The sequence below is a fragment of the Colletotrichum navitas genome (genome assembly GCF_030913465.1).
Source record: "Colletotrichum navitas strain CBS 125086 chromosome Unknown LY79scaffold_150, whole genome shotgun sequence".
Lineage (NCBI taxonomy): Eukaryota > Fungi > Ascomycota > Sordariomycetes > Glomerellales > Glomerellaceae > Colletotrichum > Colletotrichum navitas.
Window position 1 is genome coordinate 44,980 of NW_026850696.1, and position 21,067 is coordinate 66,046.

Genomic DNA, 21,067 nt, shown 5'->3' on the forward strand with positions numbered 1-21,067 from the left:
CGTTTACCTTAGACTACTAGACTAGATTATTACTAATATTAGCCTAAACTTTTATACTAGTAAATTTAAGTAGTCTACTAGATTACTCTATATTAATATTAAAGAAATACTAGTTAAAGCCTATAATAATATTAGTAAAGTTAAATAGTACTATATACCCCTATAATAAGTATATAATATCTTATATAGTAAAGAGACTAAGCTAAAGAAAGCTTTTTAGTTAGCTAATAAAGTAGTTAATAATACTACTAGTCTAAATAGCCTTATACTTATACTATTAGTCTTTAGTGCTTACTTATAAGTCTTTAACTTATTACTACTTTTACTTACTTTAACTAAAAGGGCTAAAGTAGTAAAAAAAGTAATAAAGGCTATATACTAAATCTATCTAAAAAGGTAAATTAGTAAAATAATAGTAATATATAATAGCCTAGATATTTTTATAACTATAGTACTTTCTCTTAAATCTAAGGTCTATATATAGTATAAAAAAGAAAGTTAATAAAGACTTTTTCTCTTTATTACTAATAATAGTACTAACTATACTATTAATTTACCTTATAGCCTAAAGACCTTTTAGTTAACTATTATTAAACTATACTTTAAAGAAGCTAGTAATTCTCTATTTATAAAGGTAAATAGTAATAGTAGTAAAAGAACTTAATATATACCTATAAAAGAAGTATATAATACTATTATAGTTAACCTTAGCCTATAATAATAATAGCCTAAATAAAAAGTTAGCTACTTATAAAAGTATACTAACTTTACTAATAAAACAAGGCTTTATATAGCTACTTTCCTTAATATATATATATAGTAAGTAGCCTAATATAGTAAGTAGCCTACTTCCTCTTACTTTCTACCTCTTTAACCTTTACACTAATATTCTTCTATATATAAATATATAATCCTCTTTAATTAAAAGCTATATTATCCTTGCTATCTAAGCTATTAAAAAAGACCTAAAAATGTCTATATAAAAGGTAGCTACTATCTTTAAGGTCCCCTAAAGTTTACTTTATTACTAACGTAATGGAAAGACTAGATATAATATATAAACCTATAAGGTAGTTTAGGATAATAATAAAGAAAACAGTAATAAGTAGTTTTAATTAATTTTATATATTATAGCTTAATTAACTTATAGAAAAGATAGAAAGGTAGAAGGAAGTAGGCTACTTACGATATATATATATTATAGTAATAGCTACTATATATATTATAAGTAAAAAGAAGGCTAACTAGCTATTAGTAATTAATCTATATAAGAAATATATTATTATAACTATAAGAAAACCCTTTAAGTAAGCTAATATAGCTAAGATTAAAGGACTTATTACCTATAGTGTTTTTAATTTATTTACTATTATAAAGGCAAGTATAATAATATATATATATTTAAATTATAAATAGTTAATAAGGTTAAAAGTAAAAATAAAAAGCCTTATAAGAAATTATAACTTATAATCTAAGGATATATAGATAATAGTAAAAAGGCTATTCTTATATAATTACCTATTATCTAATAGGCTAGCTAGTGCCTTATTTTTACTATTACTTTATTATTATTATATAATAATAGTTTTTTACTTTAGTTATATAATATTACCTAGGTATATACCTAGTTAACTATTTTATTAAACTATATTATTTTTACTTACTTTTTTATATAGATTTAGTACTTTTACCTAAAGAAGACTATTATATAGGTAGTAAAGCCTTTATATAGTATTATAAAGGTAAGTACTTACTAGTAAGTAATATATAGGTACTACTATAAAGAAAAGCTCTAGATAGTTACTTTAATATATAACCTATACCTACTAATTATATTACTAAAAAGCCTAGACTTTAAGGTTATTAGTATATAGACTAATAATACTATTACCTTTTTAAATAAACCTTTCTTTACCTATAAGGCTAATAAGCTTACTAAGGCTATATTTATAGCTAAAGAGAAGTAAATCTTTACTAGTAATAACTTTTTTATATTTAATAGTAGTATAGTCTTATTAACTACTAATAGTAAGCTACTACTTTACTAAAAAGGCTAAAGTAAAAGACTTTAGCTTATTAATAAAAAGTCTTTATAAGTAATAAAGTAATATATTAAATAATAAGTTTATAGTATATATATTATATTAGTTTACTAACCTAAAGCTTACTTTAACTACTTTATTATAGTATAACACTAATTACTTAGTATAAAAAAGATTAAGATATTTAATTAGTATTTTATTTAGTAAATAAATAACTTTAAATAAAGACTATTATTTTACCTACTTAACCTTAATATTATAAAACTCTTTATTTTTATTAATAGGTTATTTATAAATAATAAAGATTTAACCTTATAACTAAGGTTTATTATTATTCTAGTAAATAAAGCTATTATAAGTAATAATAATAATAATAGCTTTATAGTAACTAGTAATATTATTTACTTTAGCTTAATAAAGTATAAATAAGTAACCTAAAGTATATTAGCCTTAGAGATCTATAGTATAGTTACTAGTGCTAATATTACTTATATAATTAGTATAACCTTAGTAATAATAACTAACTACCTTAAGATTCCTTATATACTAACTATTTTTTATACTAACTTATACTTACTTTATAAGTACTTTATTAAGTTAGGTATAATAAAGAAAAAGAGGCTTATAATAAATATTATAGCCTTATAGTAGTTATATAAGTAATATAAAGTCTATAAAGTCTAATAAATCTAAGGTAATAATAAGCTTACTAATAGATTTATAAAGTTATTACTAAATAAAGTATTAGAGTAGCTAGTTAGTAATAAGACTATAAGGATTAGAATAAAAGGATAAGTTTTATATACTATATAATAGGTTATATAAACTAAAAGTATTATAATATTTTTAAGCCTTTAATTTTTATTATATTTTTAGGCTTTTTAGCTACTAGGTAGTATTTAGGTTATTTAGCTATTTCTCTTTATATAAGAAAGTTACTAGTGTTAAGATATTTATTACTACTAGAGAGTAAAGCTAATCTAAGGTTATATAACTAACCTTAGTAGCTTACTTACTTATACTTCTATAAATATCTATAGTAACTACTAACTTTAAACTTCTTTATATTAACCTTTATACCTCTTTTTATATTAATAGTAATATATACTATTTACTGCCTCTAGTTAACTAGCCTATAATACTAATAATTCTACCTATTAACCTAGGGGACTAATATCCTTATATTAATAGAGAGGGTTTTTTTATATAATGCTATTAATCTATTACTTACCTAGAGACTAGGTATCCCCTATAGTATTTAGGATACACTAGGTAAAGTCTTTAACTTATTAATAGGTTAGTAGTAGCCTAAGATTTACCTAGGTAGTTACCTAAGTTACTAAGCTAGCCTCTGAGGTATTAAATAGTTACTAGAGGTCTTTAAAAGTAGCTACCCTCTGTTACTAGCTATTTATATAATACTAGAGTATTAATTATAGTATACCCTATACCTTAGAGGCTACCTAGAAAGATATACTATTTATAATAGTTTTAGTGCTTCCTAGAGCTAATCTTTACTATATTCAACTATAGAGTATTGAAAAGTATGTCCTAAAGAGATAAAGTAAATTAATAAAGGTTAGAAAAAGTAGTAATTATTTAAAGATAGTAATATAGTGGTTAATAGGGTAGCTGGGCGGTATTTTTAGGTGGCCTATATGTAGGGGTGGCCTATAAGTAGGTGCTTTAACTTACCTCTTAAGGATAGATCCTAGGCGTCTACTTCTTCGGGACTAATTAATTTGGCTTAGGTTGATAGCTTAAATGTCCCTACTGATATTAGGCTGCAAATTCTTTCTAGTAGACTAACGAATAACCAGAGGATTTTCTCTTTAAGTGTTTAGGTGTTGCTACCGCTAAGCCACAAAACGTCTGCTAGTAAATTTACTAAAGTTATTGCGCGGGTTTACCTCTAGATTTCACACTCCAAAATTCAAAGCACTATCTTAGTTTTCTCTAAGTAACTGGTCATCTAGCTGCAGCTATCTTCAACCATAGTGAGATGTCATAGAGTCCTAGTCAGCAGATAATATGCCTAGCGACTGATGACACCCACGACGCTATGGAAGTATTTAAAGCCATAAGCCTGGGTGTAAACCCTAGAGATTATGCAGCTAGTTACCCCTTTGCGTTCTTCAACAGGGAATACTTTCAAGATGAGCCAGCAGCTTTGGAAGACTAGACAATGGTATAGTGTGCCTGGTTTGCCAAAGGACTTGGGGTCAAGACTTCTATAGGCTATTCTACAATGCCTACATCAAAGTATAATATACTGCTAATATTCTAATGATAAGAAACAAAGTTGTTGTAGAAGATAGCAACACATTGTACGCGATTTTCTGGGTTTACAATATTGGGCAAGAGAGCATAGGGCTCAAAGTCTACATTGACCTAGAAACACTAAGGCTAGCTAGAGGTTTGAAATTCACAGGAGAGACGTGGTCAGTTGTCCCAGGATAAGCTTAGATCAAACCTACAAGTTATGTTCGTGGATAGGAACGGCGGTGCGTTTCTTGTTCATTGTCGCCATGTCGCGATGCCTTCACGGCACGGCACAGCCTTGCGGGATGTTATCGGAATTAGAATACCTACTAGCATGTCCCCACATACCTAATTTACTCCGACGACACGTATATCTATTGCGCAGACTAGGCAGTCTTACAAGTAAATTATCCAACCCGTAAACAGTAAATGGCTTTTGCTATTGTTGACCGAAACTCAACACCAACCGGCAATAGATCCTTATGATACTTCTGTAGGCTTGAATGAAAAAAGCTTCGGAGGAAGCGGATGGGGAGGAAGACTATGACGAAGAAGAGGACGACTCTGGACGAGGCTACCCTCTTATTGATGGCAGCGATCACCGGTATGTTGGGTGGGTGTCTGCAACGACCTCTACGTGGGGATGCTACATGAATGGATGGCTAAACGAGACCTTTGATCACGTCGGCCGCTATTGCCGCTCACCCCCTATTGATCCTCGCGGCGATATGCCAATGCCTGGTTATAAAGGTATTGAACGAATAAGATGCTGGGAAAGCGGATCTACCAGACGTCCAAATGCAAACTGGAAACTTGATCAAGGTTATAATTGTCCGTTCTACACTACAAGACCTACCGTAGGTATCACAGTTTGCTTGTATTCGGGCACAGCTGTCCTGCAGGGTGAAGCAGTAAAATATCTTGTATTGCCGTTTCCCGAAAGAGAAGAAAGGAAAGATCACCACCAGCGACAAGGGGGGCTGGGCTTCATTCAGGTCTTCCCTGCTCTCAAGACCCATGAGCAGCATGGGATAACTGCGGATGCTTACTAACTTGGACGTCACAGGCGAAAGGGACGGAAGCCGGCCAGATTGGAGACCGGACCCGCTCACAGTGGAGAGGAGAGCCTACTCCAGTAAGATCTGCAACGCCATATACCTCTCGGCCTGCGGGTCTAGTCGAGTTCTGGACGACGAGTCAGTGGACAAGAGCATCCATTTAAGTACACTAGTGCCTGCTAACTTGCGGGGTTCTGACACGTCATTGGGACTTTGGGGAGCGTGGATGATACCTGCGGTATAGGTCAGCTAACTCTTAGTATTGACTAACAACATAGACGTTAAAAAGAAGGGGCAAAATAAGAAACATACAACACTGGGCATTCGCCGGTCGTCACCGACCCGACTACTACTCCAGCCCTCACTGGCTTATCTATGGGAGAGCGGACGGGATCCCGAGTTCTCCAGTGGGTATGGTCGTATGTGACGGGACGTGATCTCATAGCCTTGATATAGCCCTGGAACCCGTCTCCATCATCACAGGCTTGTAGTGTGTACTACCAGGTGCCGTCCGTTGTCTTTGCTCGGCATAGCAACTTTACAAGACCAAGACCGCCTCGTGAGATTCTAGTATAGATAAGTCTCTTGCCATCTTCGACATTATGCTTAGACCGCACGTCTCCCGCAGGTTGAATATGAGAATCATCAGTATGCTAGCATTGCTACGGCAAGTCATGCGTCGTTGCCAGGAGACGCTGACGATACATTGGCCAGTAAAGTTCTTCTGCCCATGATCGAAGATAATGCAAGGCTGCCAAGATTTTGCATATGCCATATGGGTTGCTCGTGGTTCCAATTGGGATCTTGTCGAAATATACTGATTGGAGGGGCGAGGTCCCGGGGATGGACGCCACAAAGAACCATTCATGCCCTTGGACAAATATGCCCGGAAGAAAGCCGACCGCGTCGCGCCATGGGGCCGGGTCAAGGTCCCGGAGGCTTCGCCACTGACACGCCTGCCAAGTCGCCATCTGCCATGTCCCCCTGACGGCATCTCCACCTTGAGCCTTAGTCTCGATGGACACGACAATGGGGTCTTGCATCAAATTGCCCCAGTCGGTGTGGTTTATAGAGTCACCGGGACGGCCGGCCTTTAACGTAGCAATGGCCCTCGCCTCGGCGCTTGTGGGGTCGGGACGGATGACCATGCAGTAGTCCACCATCGAAGAGGGGGTGTTGGCTGGCTTCCACGGCTTGACTACTCCAGCAGATGTACTGCAGGCCTTTGATGTTAGTCTCGCCGAGTCTCAACAGGTTACTATCAAGTACGACACGCACCAGTATCTAAAGTCAATGAAGCCTTCCTCATCGTCTGGGCGGCAAACCCACGAAAGCAACGGACCGTGAACCTCTTGGTTCCAGGAGGATTCCCCCTCTTGGTCGAAATCGCATCGCACAGCGCGACGATGAGTTCGAGCCACGAAGCCGCGTGAGGGATACCGGGTTAGTTGAAATCTAGCGCCTGAGGCGACGGCGAACGCATCGGGGGGTATACCGAGGGAGGATAGCTGTCAATGGTGGCACGAGTCAGCAAATGTCACACTTGAGGAGTGTCGCCGTGGCTGCAAGTACCTCGTCCCTGGCATCACCAGGCAAAATATGTCTTCCATTTCCAATGTGCACAACATCATCGCACATGGTTTGAAGGGCCGGCGGCATCATGTCCCTGTGCAGCGAGAAGTTGGCCCGAGTGAATCCCGTCTCTTCAGTGCGTGCTTTTCTGATTCTCTTGCTCGGAGATGACCTGCCAGAGGTCGATGGCGACCCCCGGCTGGCTGAGCTGCTGGTCTGGCTGGAAAGGTCATCACGCCGCGCAGCCTGGGCTAGCTTTCGTTGGAGCGCAGACGGCCGCGGCGTTGCAAACTCAAGGTCGTCTGTGACGCCGGCCTGCCAGATATTGTCGTCGCTTGGGTCCTGTTGTATGGGACTACTAGGCTCTTCGTCGCCGTCGTCTAGCGGGTGTTTGCTGGCCAAGGGCGCCATGTCTGAACTTGGGGGCGAGACGAGACAAGCTGGCAAGGTCGCTTCAACTACTCGGATTCGTTTCTGGGGAGGACTGCTGTCGTTATCGTCGTCGTCGTCGTTAAGGTTGGCACGTTTGCGCTCGACTGCCGGGGGACGGGCAATAGCACTGTCGAAGGCTTCGTGACAGTTCCTTGCGCAGGCAACAGCAGTAAGCCAGTTAACCACCGCATCAGTGCTGGAGTAAAGCATGCCGGAAATCCGAAAAGGTGATAGCCGCCGCTTTGGGGGCTGGTTAGAACATTTACGGCGTTGATGGCGATGTATGTTGGCTGTACCTATTTGGACCGAGTGCACGCAATGGGAGGCGGCGCGTTATTGTTTATAGCCCCTCCCTCGAGAGACTGGTTGCGAGGGACGACGCCGCGTCGAGTCGAGCCGGGGGTCTGTGCTTACGTCATTAGGTGTGGCGCGGCTCCCGGATTAAGGATAGACCGAGACCCACTCAAAGTCTGATAAGCGATAACAGGCAGTCGGGTGGCGGCGCCATCATTTCTCCGGCCGAGACAATATTATCCGTGTCTAATCCCCCGGTGCGCCCGCTCTCCCTCCGTCTCGTTCCTGATGCTGTCTAGATATGGCCGGGAGGACTTGTTCATGTCTATGAAGTCCTTGAAATGCTTGGCCTCTAAAATTATCTCCTGTGAAGAGTCGTAATCTGAGGTATTCTTGGCCTCGTATTCGGCGAGCGCAACGGCTGTTTGGAAGGCGTTGCGGATCTCGCGACCGTTCCAATCCGTACCCCCAACCACCTTGCGTGTCATAAAGGAACTTCTTGGCGCGATTGCCGACACGGATTGTCTCATTTCGCCCATAGTTGAGCTTCATCAGCAGACTGTCCCAGATATTTTCGCGTCGCACGCCATCGAGTGGGTGGAAGCCGATGATGGCATGGACACGAGACATGAAGGCGTCGTCGATGTGTCCGATCCGGTTGGTGGTGAGGAACAGAAGACCTCCAAAGTATTCCATTTTTCGTAAGAAGGCTGTTGGACACGTCAGGTTAGTAGCCATCACACGATGTTGTTGCACTCGCAATGTAAGTGTGCCTGAAACGATGGCGTTGCGTTTGATCATGTCGCCTGCGTGCGCAGCTTGGATATTGTCAAAGTGTGGCAATTGCCCATAAGCAAAAGTAGGCAAATGTTGCTGTCATTGGCTGGATAGATTTCCCCACTCAAAAGTGGCAGTTTAGATAACAAATACATAGGTTAAAAGGCTATAAATTCAAGGCTATAACCACAGTAAACTTACTAACAAATATATAATTAATATATACTTAATTAACTAGGATATACTATTATAATTAACTACTATATTTATACACTTTAATAATAAATAAAAAAGGCTAATAATTAATATTATAGTTTTATAGTAATTATATAAGTAATATAAAGTCTATAAAGTTAAATAGATCTAAGATAATAATAATCTAGCTAATAGCGTTATAAAGTTATTACTAAATAAGGTATTAAAGTAGCTTATTAGTAGTAAGACTATAAAGATTAATATAAAGAGATAAGTTTATATACTATATAATAAACTATATAAGCTAAAAGTTATATAATACTTATAGGTCTTTAATTCTTATTATATTTTTAGACTTTTTAGCTACTTGTTAGTATTTATATTATATAGCTATCTCTCTTTACTTAAGAAAGTTACTATTATTAAATATTTATTACTAGTAAAAGATAAAGCTAATCTAAGATTATATAACTAACTAGTATTTTTAACTAGTTTTTAAAACTATTAAGAATTATTTTATTGATATAATATTTTTAAAATATATTTTATATAATATTATATAAGATATACTAACTATTATTTAAATAAATTCTTTAGAGTAGTAAAGAAATAATATAGAATAATTCCTTATTTTATCTATATTAGCTAGAAAATACTTAGCTATACCTCCTACTTCTACTATAGTAAGAAGTAGCTTCAACTAGTCTAGTAATATTATTACTAAAAGAAGAACTAATTTAACTAATAATACTAAAAAAAGATTAATACTTTTAAAAGACTAGTAATAATCTAGTAATTTAGAGAGTTTAGATAGCTCTTTCTATATACCTAAGATATATAGTAGTAGAAAGGTGTAAGGCAGAAGGGACCTAAGTAGTGTAGTAGTCTAAAGAGAAACACTAATAACCTCTAAGGTAACACAAGATGCTCCCTTAATTAGTTAGAGACTTACCTTAATTAGAGTATTAAGTCTTTTAGATCTAGGGCAAGTAATACCTTAATTATAAGAAGAGACTATCTAATTAAAGGAAGTCTTATTATAATTAAAGGGGTAAGACTCTTAATTATCTTATATTATTATACTTAATTAGCTTACTAATAAGAGATTTATAGTTTAATTTAATTAAAAGGTAGGTTTAGGAAGAAGAAAAAGGGGTTTATTAAAGTTTTATCTATATAATTAGTCTTCTTTATATAGGCTTTTACTTAATTAAACTACCTACTTTTCTTTTTAACTTATCTTTTAACTTCTAATTAGCTTAAATTAATCTTTAAATTACTTTACTTTATTTTAATTATCTTTTAGTTTTTTTTTCTTAGCCTCTAAAAAAGAATATATAGAATAAAGAATTTAACCTTAACTAAGTACTTATTAGTCTATATTTACTTTCTATTATTTTTCTTTTTTTTAGCTTAAGATTTTTTTTTTTTATTTACTTTATCTTATTTTAATCTAGTGTTATAGTATACTTATCCCTCTTATTTATTTAGTTGTAATAAAGGTACCTAAGAAGTATCTTTAGAACTATAAGCTACTTTATTAATTAGGTTATTATATTAATTTACTTATTATAATTATAAGTACTTTATAATATTTAGTATATCCTTAATCTTAGAGTATTATTTAAGTATATTAGTATATCTTTTAGTAGCTTTAGCTTATATAATTAAACTTTTTTTTACTTAACATATATATATAGTAAGCAGTATATTATAGTAAGTAGTATATATCTTCCTTATTTCTACTATCTTTATCTTTATCTTAACTTTACTTTATATATAATAATAAAATCTTCTCCTTAAGAAACCTAGATTATCTTTACACTTATAGCTATTAAAGAAGACTTAGAACTATTTATATAAAAGGTAGCCTCTATCTATTAGCTACCTAAATCTATACTTTATTATTAGTGCGCTAGCTAATATTTATAAAGTAAAATATATATAAATTTAATAAAGATAACTATATTAGAAGAGAAAGTAATTCTTAAAAAGGTTATTAACTTAATTAATTAAGGGTTTTCTCTATAATAAGAAGATATATAAGAAATAGCTAATTAACTCCTTAATATATATAATAAGACATATATTAGACCCTAATAAGTAAAGAACTTTATATAGTAATAACCTTAATTAAAAATATAATTTTAATATTAGATTCACTATTAGAGGGCCTTAGCTAAGGATTCTATAATTATATAAGGCTAGTTTATACTTATATAAAATATAATTATAAAGTATAAAATATAATATTATAATATCTATAATTTTAATAAGACTAGGTTCCTAATAAGAATACTATTATATATAAAGGTTATTATAACTTCTAATTATAAGAGAAGGCCTTATATAAAGTAGCCTAGTAATTATAAATAAGTTTTTATTATTTAGGGTATATATATAAATAGCTAAGTAATACCTTTATATATTATTATAAAAAGTAAATATTACTTTTTATTATAGTACCTTAATAATAAATTTCTAGCTATATAGTGTATTTAGTTAAGTAAAAATAAATAAACTATAAATAAAATTAGCCTAGATTAGCTAAAGCACTTTAATTACTATATAAAGTCTTATATAAAGAGTACTTACTACCTTCTAATCCTAGATAGCTATAATAGCTATAAATTAACTAAACTTAATAACTACTATAAAGAAAAAAAGATTATTACTTTATATATACTTTTTTACTTATTATATAAGCTTTAGCCTTTTAATATTAGCTATTTTAGCCCTTTAAAGCACTTATATAGTAAAAAGATTAAGAAAATAATATAGATATAAATTATATATATTAGTTTCTACTAGTTAGTTAATAAAGAATCCTTATCTTATAATATTATAAAGGTTAAGAAAAAGTAGTTAATTATTATTATTATTAGGTAACTAGTTATAAAGTAAAGTAAAAGTATAAGTGTAGTACTACCCTTACGCATAGGCAAAAGTAAAAGATACTCCTAGTAGACAGTATATTATATAATATACCTCTTCTAGCTATATTACCTATATACTAACACTAGTAACTTTCTTATATAGTAAAAGTTACTAGTGCTCCTGTTCCTCCTAAAAAGCCTAAAAAACATAATAAAAATAAGAAAGTAAAAGTATTATACTTTTTATAGTTATATACTACAATAAATTTATTTATCTATTACCTAGTAAAGGTAGGCTTATACTATCTTATTTAGGTATATTTCTCTTTAGCTATAGCTATTAAAGGTATATACTTACATTAAATAGATTTAACTACTATTAATTTATATAGTTTATATAATCTATTTCTCCTTTAAGTACTTATTATTCTATATTCTATTATTTTTATTATTTTTTATTATATTTATATAACTTATCTCTTTATTTATATTTTTACTTTATTATAAAAAATAAGGCTCTTAAGTACTTAGTTTAGTAAGGACTTTATAAACCTATTAGTAAGGTTACTATTACTATAGATCTATTATACCTTGAAGAGCTTATATTACTTATATAATTATTATAGTACTATAATATTAATTATTAAGCGCTTCTTATAGGTAGTACTTAACTTTACTAGGCACTTATATAGTAAGTATAAGTTAGTATAAGTAATAATAAAGATTAATAAGTTACTAAGCTTATTTACTACTATTATAATAGTTATAAAAAAAGTATATACTATATTAATACCTATAATTATACTATAGACTTCTAATATAAGAATACTTTATATTACTTATTTAGATTTAGTTAATAAAAAATAAAGGATATTACTATAAAAAGTAAACTTACTTTACTTATTATTAATCTTTTAATTAATAAAAAAGATAATAAATCTTAACTATAAAGTTAAGTTATAATTATTAGTAAAAAATCTATTAATAAATATAAAGAGCTTTATAGTAAGTAAGTTAAAAAGAAAAAACGTAAAGCTATAGTTAAGTAAATTTATTTACTATTAGATTCTTTAGTTAAGTTACTAAATAGCTTTACTATCTAGCTCTTTATACTAGGCTATAGTAAATAGGTTAAAGTATACTTTAGGCTAATAAATAAAAGTAACATATATACCTTAAGTGTACTATTAGATATAGTCTTACTAGGCTATAGGCATAGAGTTTAAAAAAAATATAAAATATAATATAATATAAAAATATAATATAAATATAATATAATATAATATAAATATAATATATCTATTTGTATTATATTATATAAGAGAGATAATATATGTATTTGTATTTATATTATATTATATTTATATTATATTTTATATAATATACAACTATATAATATAAAAAATAAAAATAATTAAAATTAGTAAATTAACTATATATAATATTACTTAATTTTTATATATAGTATAGTATTATTTATATATTTTACTTAAAATATTATATACTTAAAAGCTAAGATTTAGTAATAACTATTAAGCACTATATTAATATTAAATATAACGTAATACTAAATTTATTAATATATAGTATAATAAGTATAATTTATTAATATATTTAACTATACTAAAGTTATTATAAATAACTATTTATATAATAACTAGCAATATTATAACTTACTTTATAATAACTAACTAAAGTATAACTAGCTATTTAATAACTAACTATAATATAACTATTAATAATATAACTAACTATATAATAAGTAACTTTAAAATAACTTATAATATAATAAATAACTAAATTATAACTAACTATAAAATAACTAATAATAGTAGTATTCATATAGTTTATTATAACTAATATAGTATATAGTCTTATATTTTAAGTAAAATATAAGTAGAAGTAAAAATAAAATAATAATTAAGAAAAAAGTAAAAATAGAATATTTTTTACTACTCTAAAGAGTATATATACTTGTCTTACTATAAGTAAATACCTTATAAAAAAGTATATTAATTATATATTATAACTATAGAATATAAATATATACTATAACTATTAGTATAAGCTATTTCTAGAGAATATAGCTATATACTATACCTATAAACTATTTATATAAACTATAAATATATAATATAACTATAAAGTATACTTATAAAGTTTAATAAATAATAACTATAAAATATAACTATAGTCTATAACTATAAACTATAACTATAAAGTATAACTATAAAGTATAACTATAGTTAATAACTAGGAATAATAACTATAAAAGTATAAAAATAAACGTATAAATATAAAAGTGTACTTATATAAGTTATAGTTTATAGTTATATATAAGTTTATTTATTATAAGTATAGTAAATAACTATATAGTCTATAGTTATATAAAGATAATAATAATTTTATAGGGTATTTATATAGTATAATTATATATATTAATATAATAAACTTAATTAATATTTATATAATTAATACTTAATATATATATTAATTCTCTTAAGTGTTATATACTATATATAACTATAAGACTTTTTTTCTAAGTACTTCTTTCTTTAATTAGTATATTATATTAAGTATTTATATATTATAATATACTTTATATAACTAATAGATATATACTATAGTTATAAGCTATATAACTTAATAAAATTATAACTTTAATTTTATAAAGAACTTTAGTATAACTTATTTATAGTAGATTAGTAGTATATTATATATAATATAACTATATATAACTTATATTATACTCTAGGTTATATACTTTATAAAGTATAACTCATAAGCTATAACTTATAAGTGTAAGATATAATTTTTATATTTAATAACACTACTTAATTATACTTAGTTAAGTAGTTTAAATTATAAATACTATAATTATTAATATTTAAGATCTTAAGATTTATAGCTTTTTACTTTTTAATTCTTTAGGTTTTATTATACTTATAGATACTACTATATTATTAGTAAGTTATACTTATTACTAAGTAGTAATAAGGTTTTTCTCTAGATATAGTCTTTCTTTCTATAAGAATATAGAAGAATAATAAAATATTAATACTTTTAATATATTTTATTCTTATACTATATAATATAATACTATAATATAAGATAAAGATATTATAATAAGTAACTATTACTTTATATATTTAATTATACTTTAATATAATAATTAATAAATAGTAAAGAAAATAGTAATTATTAAGACTTTAAAGTAACTACTTTCATAGTTTTTATTATTATATTCTACTAAACTTAGTTTATAACCTATACTAATATATTATATAATAAAATACTATTAGTAATACTATAGAATATAGTATTAGTTATAGCCACTATAACTAAAAAGAAAGTAATATAGATTAAAATAAAGGTTTTACTTATTATATTAAAGAAGTAAAAAATATTATACTACTTATATTATCTTAATTACTTTATAATATTAAAGTTAAAAGTCTTAAGAGTAATAACTATATAACTAATAGTAAATAATAATATAATTACTTTCTATATATATAATAGTAATAGTATTAATATAGTGTATTATATTTAATTAAAGTTAAACTATTACTTATACTAGTATACTATATAATAGAATACTATTAGTAATACTATAAAGTATAGTATTAGTTATAACTACTATAACTGAGAAAAAAGTAATTTAAATAAGGTTTTAAACTATAATATTAAAGAAGTAAAGAAATATTATATTACTAATATTATTCTAAATACTTTTTATAGTAATAATTTAAGAAGTCTTAGTATTAGTAACTAAGTAACTAAGAGTAAATAATAATATAATTACTTTTATATATATATATAGAGAAGTAATAGTATTAGTATTAATAAAATACTTATTACTATTTATAAATATATATATATATAGTTACTAATATAGTTTTACTTATATATTATTAGACTATAATATAGATATATATTAAAAGAATTAATTTTATATTTCTCCTTTATATTTTGTATAATATATAAAATATAATATATGTGTTTGTATTTGTATTATATAGTGCCTTAGAAAAAATACAAATACAAATACATGTATTATATTATACTAGAAAAAAATACAAATACATGTATTATATTTATATTATATTTATATTGTATTTTTTTAATACTCTGGCTATAGATAATTTCTTATTAATAAGTCTTAGCTTTATGCCTTAGCCCTTCTAGTAAAGTATAATAAAGGTGTCTTTAGCTAATATTAATAAAATAATTCCTTTATTAAATACTAGAGGTTTATTCTCTATAAGTAAAATTTTCTCTTTTATAAAGAGCTTTACTTTAGTAAGCTTATTATTTTTATAGTTAAAAAAATTAACACTAGTTAGGCTAATTATATTATTTATTTATCTCTTAATTATTATAAAGTTAAGGTTTTTTATAAATAAAAGTAGTAGGTATAGGTTATATAAAGTAGTAACTATATTAAGCTTTTTATAGTAGTAGTAGTTATAAGTTACTTACTAATAAGTACTTACTTTAGTAAAGCTATATAATAGCTTTACTACCTTTATAATAGTGTCTTAAGGGTAGTAATTATAAATCTAAAGAAGAAGTTATATATAAATAGTATAGTTAAGTTATAAAGTTAATTATATATAGGCCTATGTTATATTCTATAGCTATATTACTTTACTATTAATTATAAAAGAAAAGGTAAGCATAAGAATTATATACTAGCTAGCTTTCTAAATTATAGGTAACTAAACTAATAAGTTTTTTTTACTATTATTACTATAACCTTATACTATAAGTTATAATTTCTTATATAGCTTATTATTTTTACCTTTAACTTTATTAATAAAGTAAGATTTAAAGATATAGCTTTAGTAAATAAAAGAATTATATATAATAATCTTAAATATACTATAGTTAATAAGGCCTTAGATCTTACTTTTACTTAACTATTTAAAGGGCTTACTAGGTGTAGTAATAATACTTTAGTTATATAGTTACTATATAAGTACTAGGTTAGCTTCTTCTTTAGCTAAAAGAAAAGCACTAGAGGGTTTATCTATTTCCTATAGTAGTATATTAACTAAGGTCTTATATAGTTACTTATAAATATACTATAGAAGAAAAAAGGTTATTATTTAAATAAGTTCTTTTATTTTTATAGTAATAATAATAGTATTTTTTATATATTTACTAGTATAGTTAGTATTTATAGGTTAGTTAAGTTAAGAATTTATATTAGTAGGCTTACTTGTTTTTTTTTTAGTATAGTAAGGTTTAACTAAGGTAAAATAGAAGTTATATAGGCTATTAATATTAATAGTATAACCTTTACTATTAATAAATAATAAGTAGTATAGGCTAAACTATTTACTTTTCTTATATTATACTTATACTTTATTACTTAATAGTAAGTCCTTAATAGTAGAGGTATCTAGGCTATTATATACCTTAAGAGCCTTATAAACTTAGTGTATTATATAACTCTTATAAAGGTCTTTAGTAGCCTTCTAGATAGTAGTTACTTATTAAATAATATTAGGTAATAAGGTAAAGTTAGTAGTTATATAAAGGTAAGCACTAAATACTAAAAAGGTTAATATAAGGCCTTTAGGGCCTATAGTGTTATTAACTACCTTAACTATACTTTAGAGTATAGATTTATAGTTAGTAGTTAAGTATTCTTTATATATAATTTTATAGGCCTATTAAAGTACTATATAGTATTATTTAACCTTTATAATACTATAGTATACCTTAATAAGGATAATCTTAACTTTAGTACTTATTATATAGGCTTTATATAAAAATTTAGTTATAGTAAAGCTTTTACTTATATTAATAATAATCTAGTCTAAAGGGCCTTAGTAGACGTTAATCTAGTAGTAATAAAGTACCTCCTATATAGTCTTTATAGAAATATTATAAAGAAAAAATACTATATTAAAAATAGTTATAGAATTAATAATATAAAAGACTAGTTAGTTACCTTTAAGGTATATAATATTAATAATAACCTTATAGTTAAAAGAATATTTATTATATAAAGTAAATTTAAATTATAAAGGTGCCTTCTTATAAAGCTAGTAGTAGTAGTAGTATTTAGTTAAGTACTTAATAGCCTTAACCTTAACCTTATAACTAGCCTTATAAAGGACTTTATAAAGGTAGTAGACTAATAAGTACCTAAATTATTAGTAAAGTTATTATAACTTTATATTAGTTAAGTAGTAACTAGTAAGGCTATATTTAAGTAGGCTAAAGAGTATTTATAAATACCTTTATTTTTATATAACTAGCACTATAATATTACCTTATTAAAAGATATTTATAAGGTTATTAAAGTAAATAAATAATTAATCTATATATACTAGGTAAAGTAAAAAGGGTATATTTATAGGTATTATATAAAAGGTAATAGGCCTAAATAGTATAGTAACTATAATAATACTTTTTAAGTAAATAGTATTACTACTACTAAACTATATCTTTACTTAGCTAGTAGTAGCTATATTAATAATTACTAATAGTTAGATTTATTATAATACAGTTACTTATAGGTAACTAGTAGTAAAAAAGGTTATAGTACTTATATTAAGTAAAATACTTTAAAAGGTACCTAATAAGTAATAATCTAGTATAAAAGAGGTAGCTAGATCTAATAATACTATATTAAGGTTATTTTTTATTAACTAGTAATAAATAGTTTAGTTAGCTAGGCTAATAGTAAGCTTATTACTACTAAAGGTAGTACTACTAAAGAGTATAGTAAAGGTATAAAATATATTACCTTTTTATTTATTTTTACTACTATTAAAAGTATAGTTACCTTAGAGGTAGTAACTAAGGTCTTTATTATTATCTTTATTATCTTCTTCTTTTTATAGGTAACTACCTATATAGCTAGTAGAAAAGGTCTAATATATAGTTAGTAAAAAGTCTTTTACCTAGTAGTTATTTTTAAATTATTAATATATATTATATTATTTATTAGTAGTATATTTTATTAAGTAATAACTAAGGTTATAGTAAATATAGTACTTCTTAGTATTATAGTATTATTAAGTAGTATATTTAGAAAGTAATCTATATAGTTAAAAGTAGCTTATTTCTTTTATCTATAGTACTATAATCTATGTTTCTTAAATATTACCTTGCTTAGTAGATTCTACTACAAGTATTTATATTTAGGAGCAAAGGTTAGATTAATAAGCAACATTATTTTAGAAAGCAGTATTAGTTAGTAATATCCTATATAATATACCCCCTTAGGTATTAGTATAGGTCACTATACACCTAGATATAAAGAAAAAATAGTTCTTTTAGTATAAAAAGGCTAATTATTATATAATTATAGGCTATTAGTATTAGGTGTTCTTATTAGTAAGGCTACTTACTATAAGGCTAGCCTATACACTAGTAAATATTTACCTTAAAGCTAAATTTATAGTTACTTTTTTTTCTTTTTTTTAATAACTATAATAATAATTATAAGTTATATTATTATTTTTATTATAATTAATTTTAACTTATTATTTTTTTATATTACTATACTATTTTATTTAATTACTAATACTCTTTTTTTTTAGATATTTTATAAAACTATTACCTTTAGTAAAGCTTATATATATACTCTTGTAGCTACTTTAGGCTTTAAGGCTATAGTAGTCTTATTACTATATAACTACTATAGTTACTATAAGTGTACTTTATCTCTTCTTAAAAAGAAAAAGAAGACCTTTAGTAGGTCTATAAAAGAGTAAGAACCTTCTATAGATAGGTCTTATAAGTATTATTTTATTACTAGTTAATTAATTTTAGTACTAAAGAATAAGTATAGTTTCTTAAAAGTAATAATAAGTAGTCTTTTTAAAGACTAGCCTTTTTAACTTTAGTTAAAAGAAGCTAAGTAACTTAGGCCTAGATTTACCTTTAACTAGTATATTACTACTTATTTACTTAGTTATTTCTTAATTATTAACTTATTTTATAGATAATAAAGTAGTAGTAACATAGTTACTTTTTTACTTTTATACTAATAATAAAGAAAGCTTACTATTATCTTCTAAGGTTAAAGAGGATTTAGATAGTAATAATAATACCTTTATAAAAGCACTAAAGTACTAAGAGGGTATAGTAAAAAGACCTACTATTATTAGCTTTTATAAGTATTACTTAAGAAGTACACTTATAGGTTAATTTAATAGTAAGTGTATCTTAGGTCTTAGCCTTAAATATTACTAATATATTATATATTAATATATATATATACTACTTACCCCTAAGGTTATTAGCCTAGCTAATACTTTTTTATATACTCTAAGTAATAAAAAGGCCTTATATAAGGTAACTTACTTCTTATTTATATAATAGTTACTTTTACTTATATATCTTTATTTTAAGTAATTATAGCTATATAGTTATATATATAGGTAGTCTTACTTTAAACCCTAAAGAAAAGAAGGGCTACTTTACTTATAACTATCTCCTCTAATAAGGATAAAGAGAAAAAAAATAAAAAAAAGAAAAAGCAAGAGAAGAAGAAAGAGAAAGAGGTATATAATAAAGTAAGTAGCCTTAAGGATCCCTTTATAAAGGCTATTACCCCTAAGTATTCCTTTAGCCTCTTTATTAGTCCTTATATATATTATAACTATACCCTTAGTACTACTTATATATAGGCTAACCTTAATAGCTTTATTAGTAAGCTCTCTCTTATATAAAGAACTTACTCTATATTTTATTATCTCTTAGATAACTATATAGATATCTTTCTTTATTAATAATAGGCTTCTTAGCCTTTAGGCTATTTTTACTTTTTTTTACTTTAGCTTAGGCCTCTTAGCCCTAGGCTATTATTTAATTTTTAGAGAAGTTTTTATTTTTACTTTTCTTGTTATTTATTAATTAGGTCTTTGTTTCTTCTTATCTTACTATATACTATATATCTTATAAGTTAAAGAGTACTCTAAAGTACTTAAATTTAGCTTATAAGAGATTCTTAGTAAGTCTATTTACTAGTATTTTATTTATTAGTAAATATATAATATTAACTTTATTTTTTTCTATAGACTTTTTATAGCTATATATTCTAGATATTAATATAGTAAAGTTATATTATAATCTTCTCTTTTTTCTTTATAACTAAGTAAATTATCTACTAGTTATTATATTATACTACCTATATATTGTTTTTTAATTTAAGGTAAATATTATAAAAGAGGTATTTTAAGGTAATAAGTTCTTTAGTTATATTATTAAGAGTAAGAAGCTTAGCTTTAGTTATTAATATTATAACTATTACTTAGTAAGTTACTTTTTAATAAATTAGGCTACTAAAAAGATATATAATATACCTTTAGGATAACTAGTAAGTAATTATATTATTAGTAAAAGAAGTATTACTTATATAAAGAAGTTATATACCTTCTAAGATACTAAAGTATATTAATAGATATAAGGCATAAAAAAAGTATTAAATATACTACTTTACTACTTAAATATAGTATATACTTAGGTTTATTAAGTACCTAGAAAGGAGTAAGTAAGTAAATACTATATTTAGCTAGATTATTATAGTAGTATA

General features: G+C 26.8%; 4 protein-coding genes across 4 annotated transcripts; 2 read left to right on the forward strand and 2 right to left on the reverse strand.

Moving 5' to 3' along the window:
- The first annotated feature begins 4,719 nt into the window (after positions 1–4,719).
- Positions 4,720–5,500, forward strand: LY79DRAFT_103451 (uncharacterized protein). Its single transcript, XM_060550643.1, has one exon. The coding sequence runs from the start codon at positions 4,808–4,810 to the stop codon at positions 5,354–5,356; it is 549 nt and encodes a 182-aa protein (XP_060407453.1). The 5' UTR covers positions 4,720–4,807; the 3' UTR covers positions 5,357–5,500.
- Positions 5,011–5,792, forward strand: LY79DRAFT_572383 (uncharacterized protein; the record flags this gene model as incomplete). The annotated part of the gene is made up of 2 exons (XM_060559354.1): positions 5,011–5,595; positions 5,675–5,792. Coding segments are annotated over exons 1-2 (368 nt in total), but the record flags the coding sequence as incomplete, so codon positions are not given.
- A 232-nt stretch (positions 5,793–6,024) lies between these two features.
- LY79DRAFT_529133 (uncharacterized protein) lies at positions 6,025–7,345 on the reverse strand (the record flags this gene model as incomplete). The annotated part of the gene is made up of 3 exons (XM_060556089.1): positions 6,025–6,577; positions 6,641–6,870; positions 6,935–7,345. The coding sequence occupies 3 exons, from the start codon at positions 7,343–7,345 to the stop codon at positions 6,025–6,027; spliced, it is 1,194 nt and encodes a 397-aa protein (XP_060407455.1).
- A 376-nt stretch (positions 7,346–7,721) lies between these two features.
- On the reverse strand, positions 7,722–8,678 carry LY79DRAFT_572392 (uncharacterized protein). The gene has a single exon (XM_060559355.1). The coding sequence runs from the start codon at positions 8,459–8,461 to the stop codon at positions 7,907–7,909; it is 555 nt and encodes a 184-aa protein (XP_060407456.1). The 5' UTR covers positions 8,462–8,678; the 3' UTR covers positions 7,722–7,906.
- Between the last annotated feature and the right edge of the window lie 12,389 nt (positions 8,679–21,067).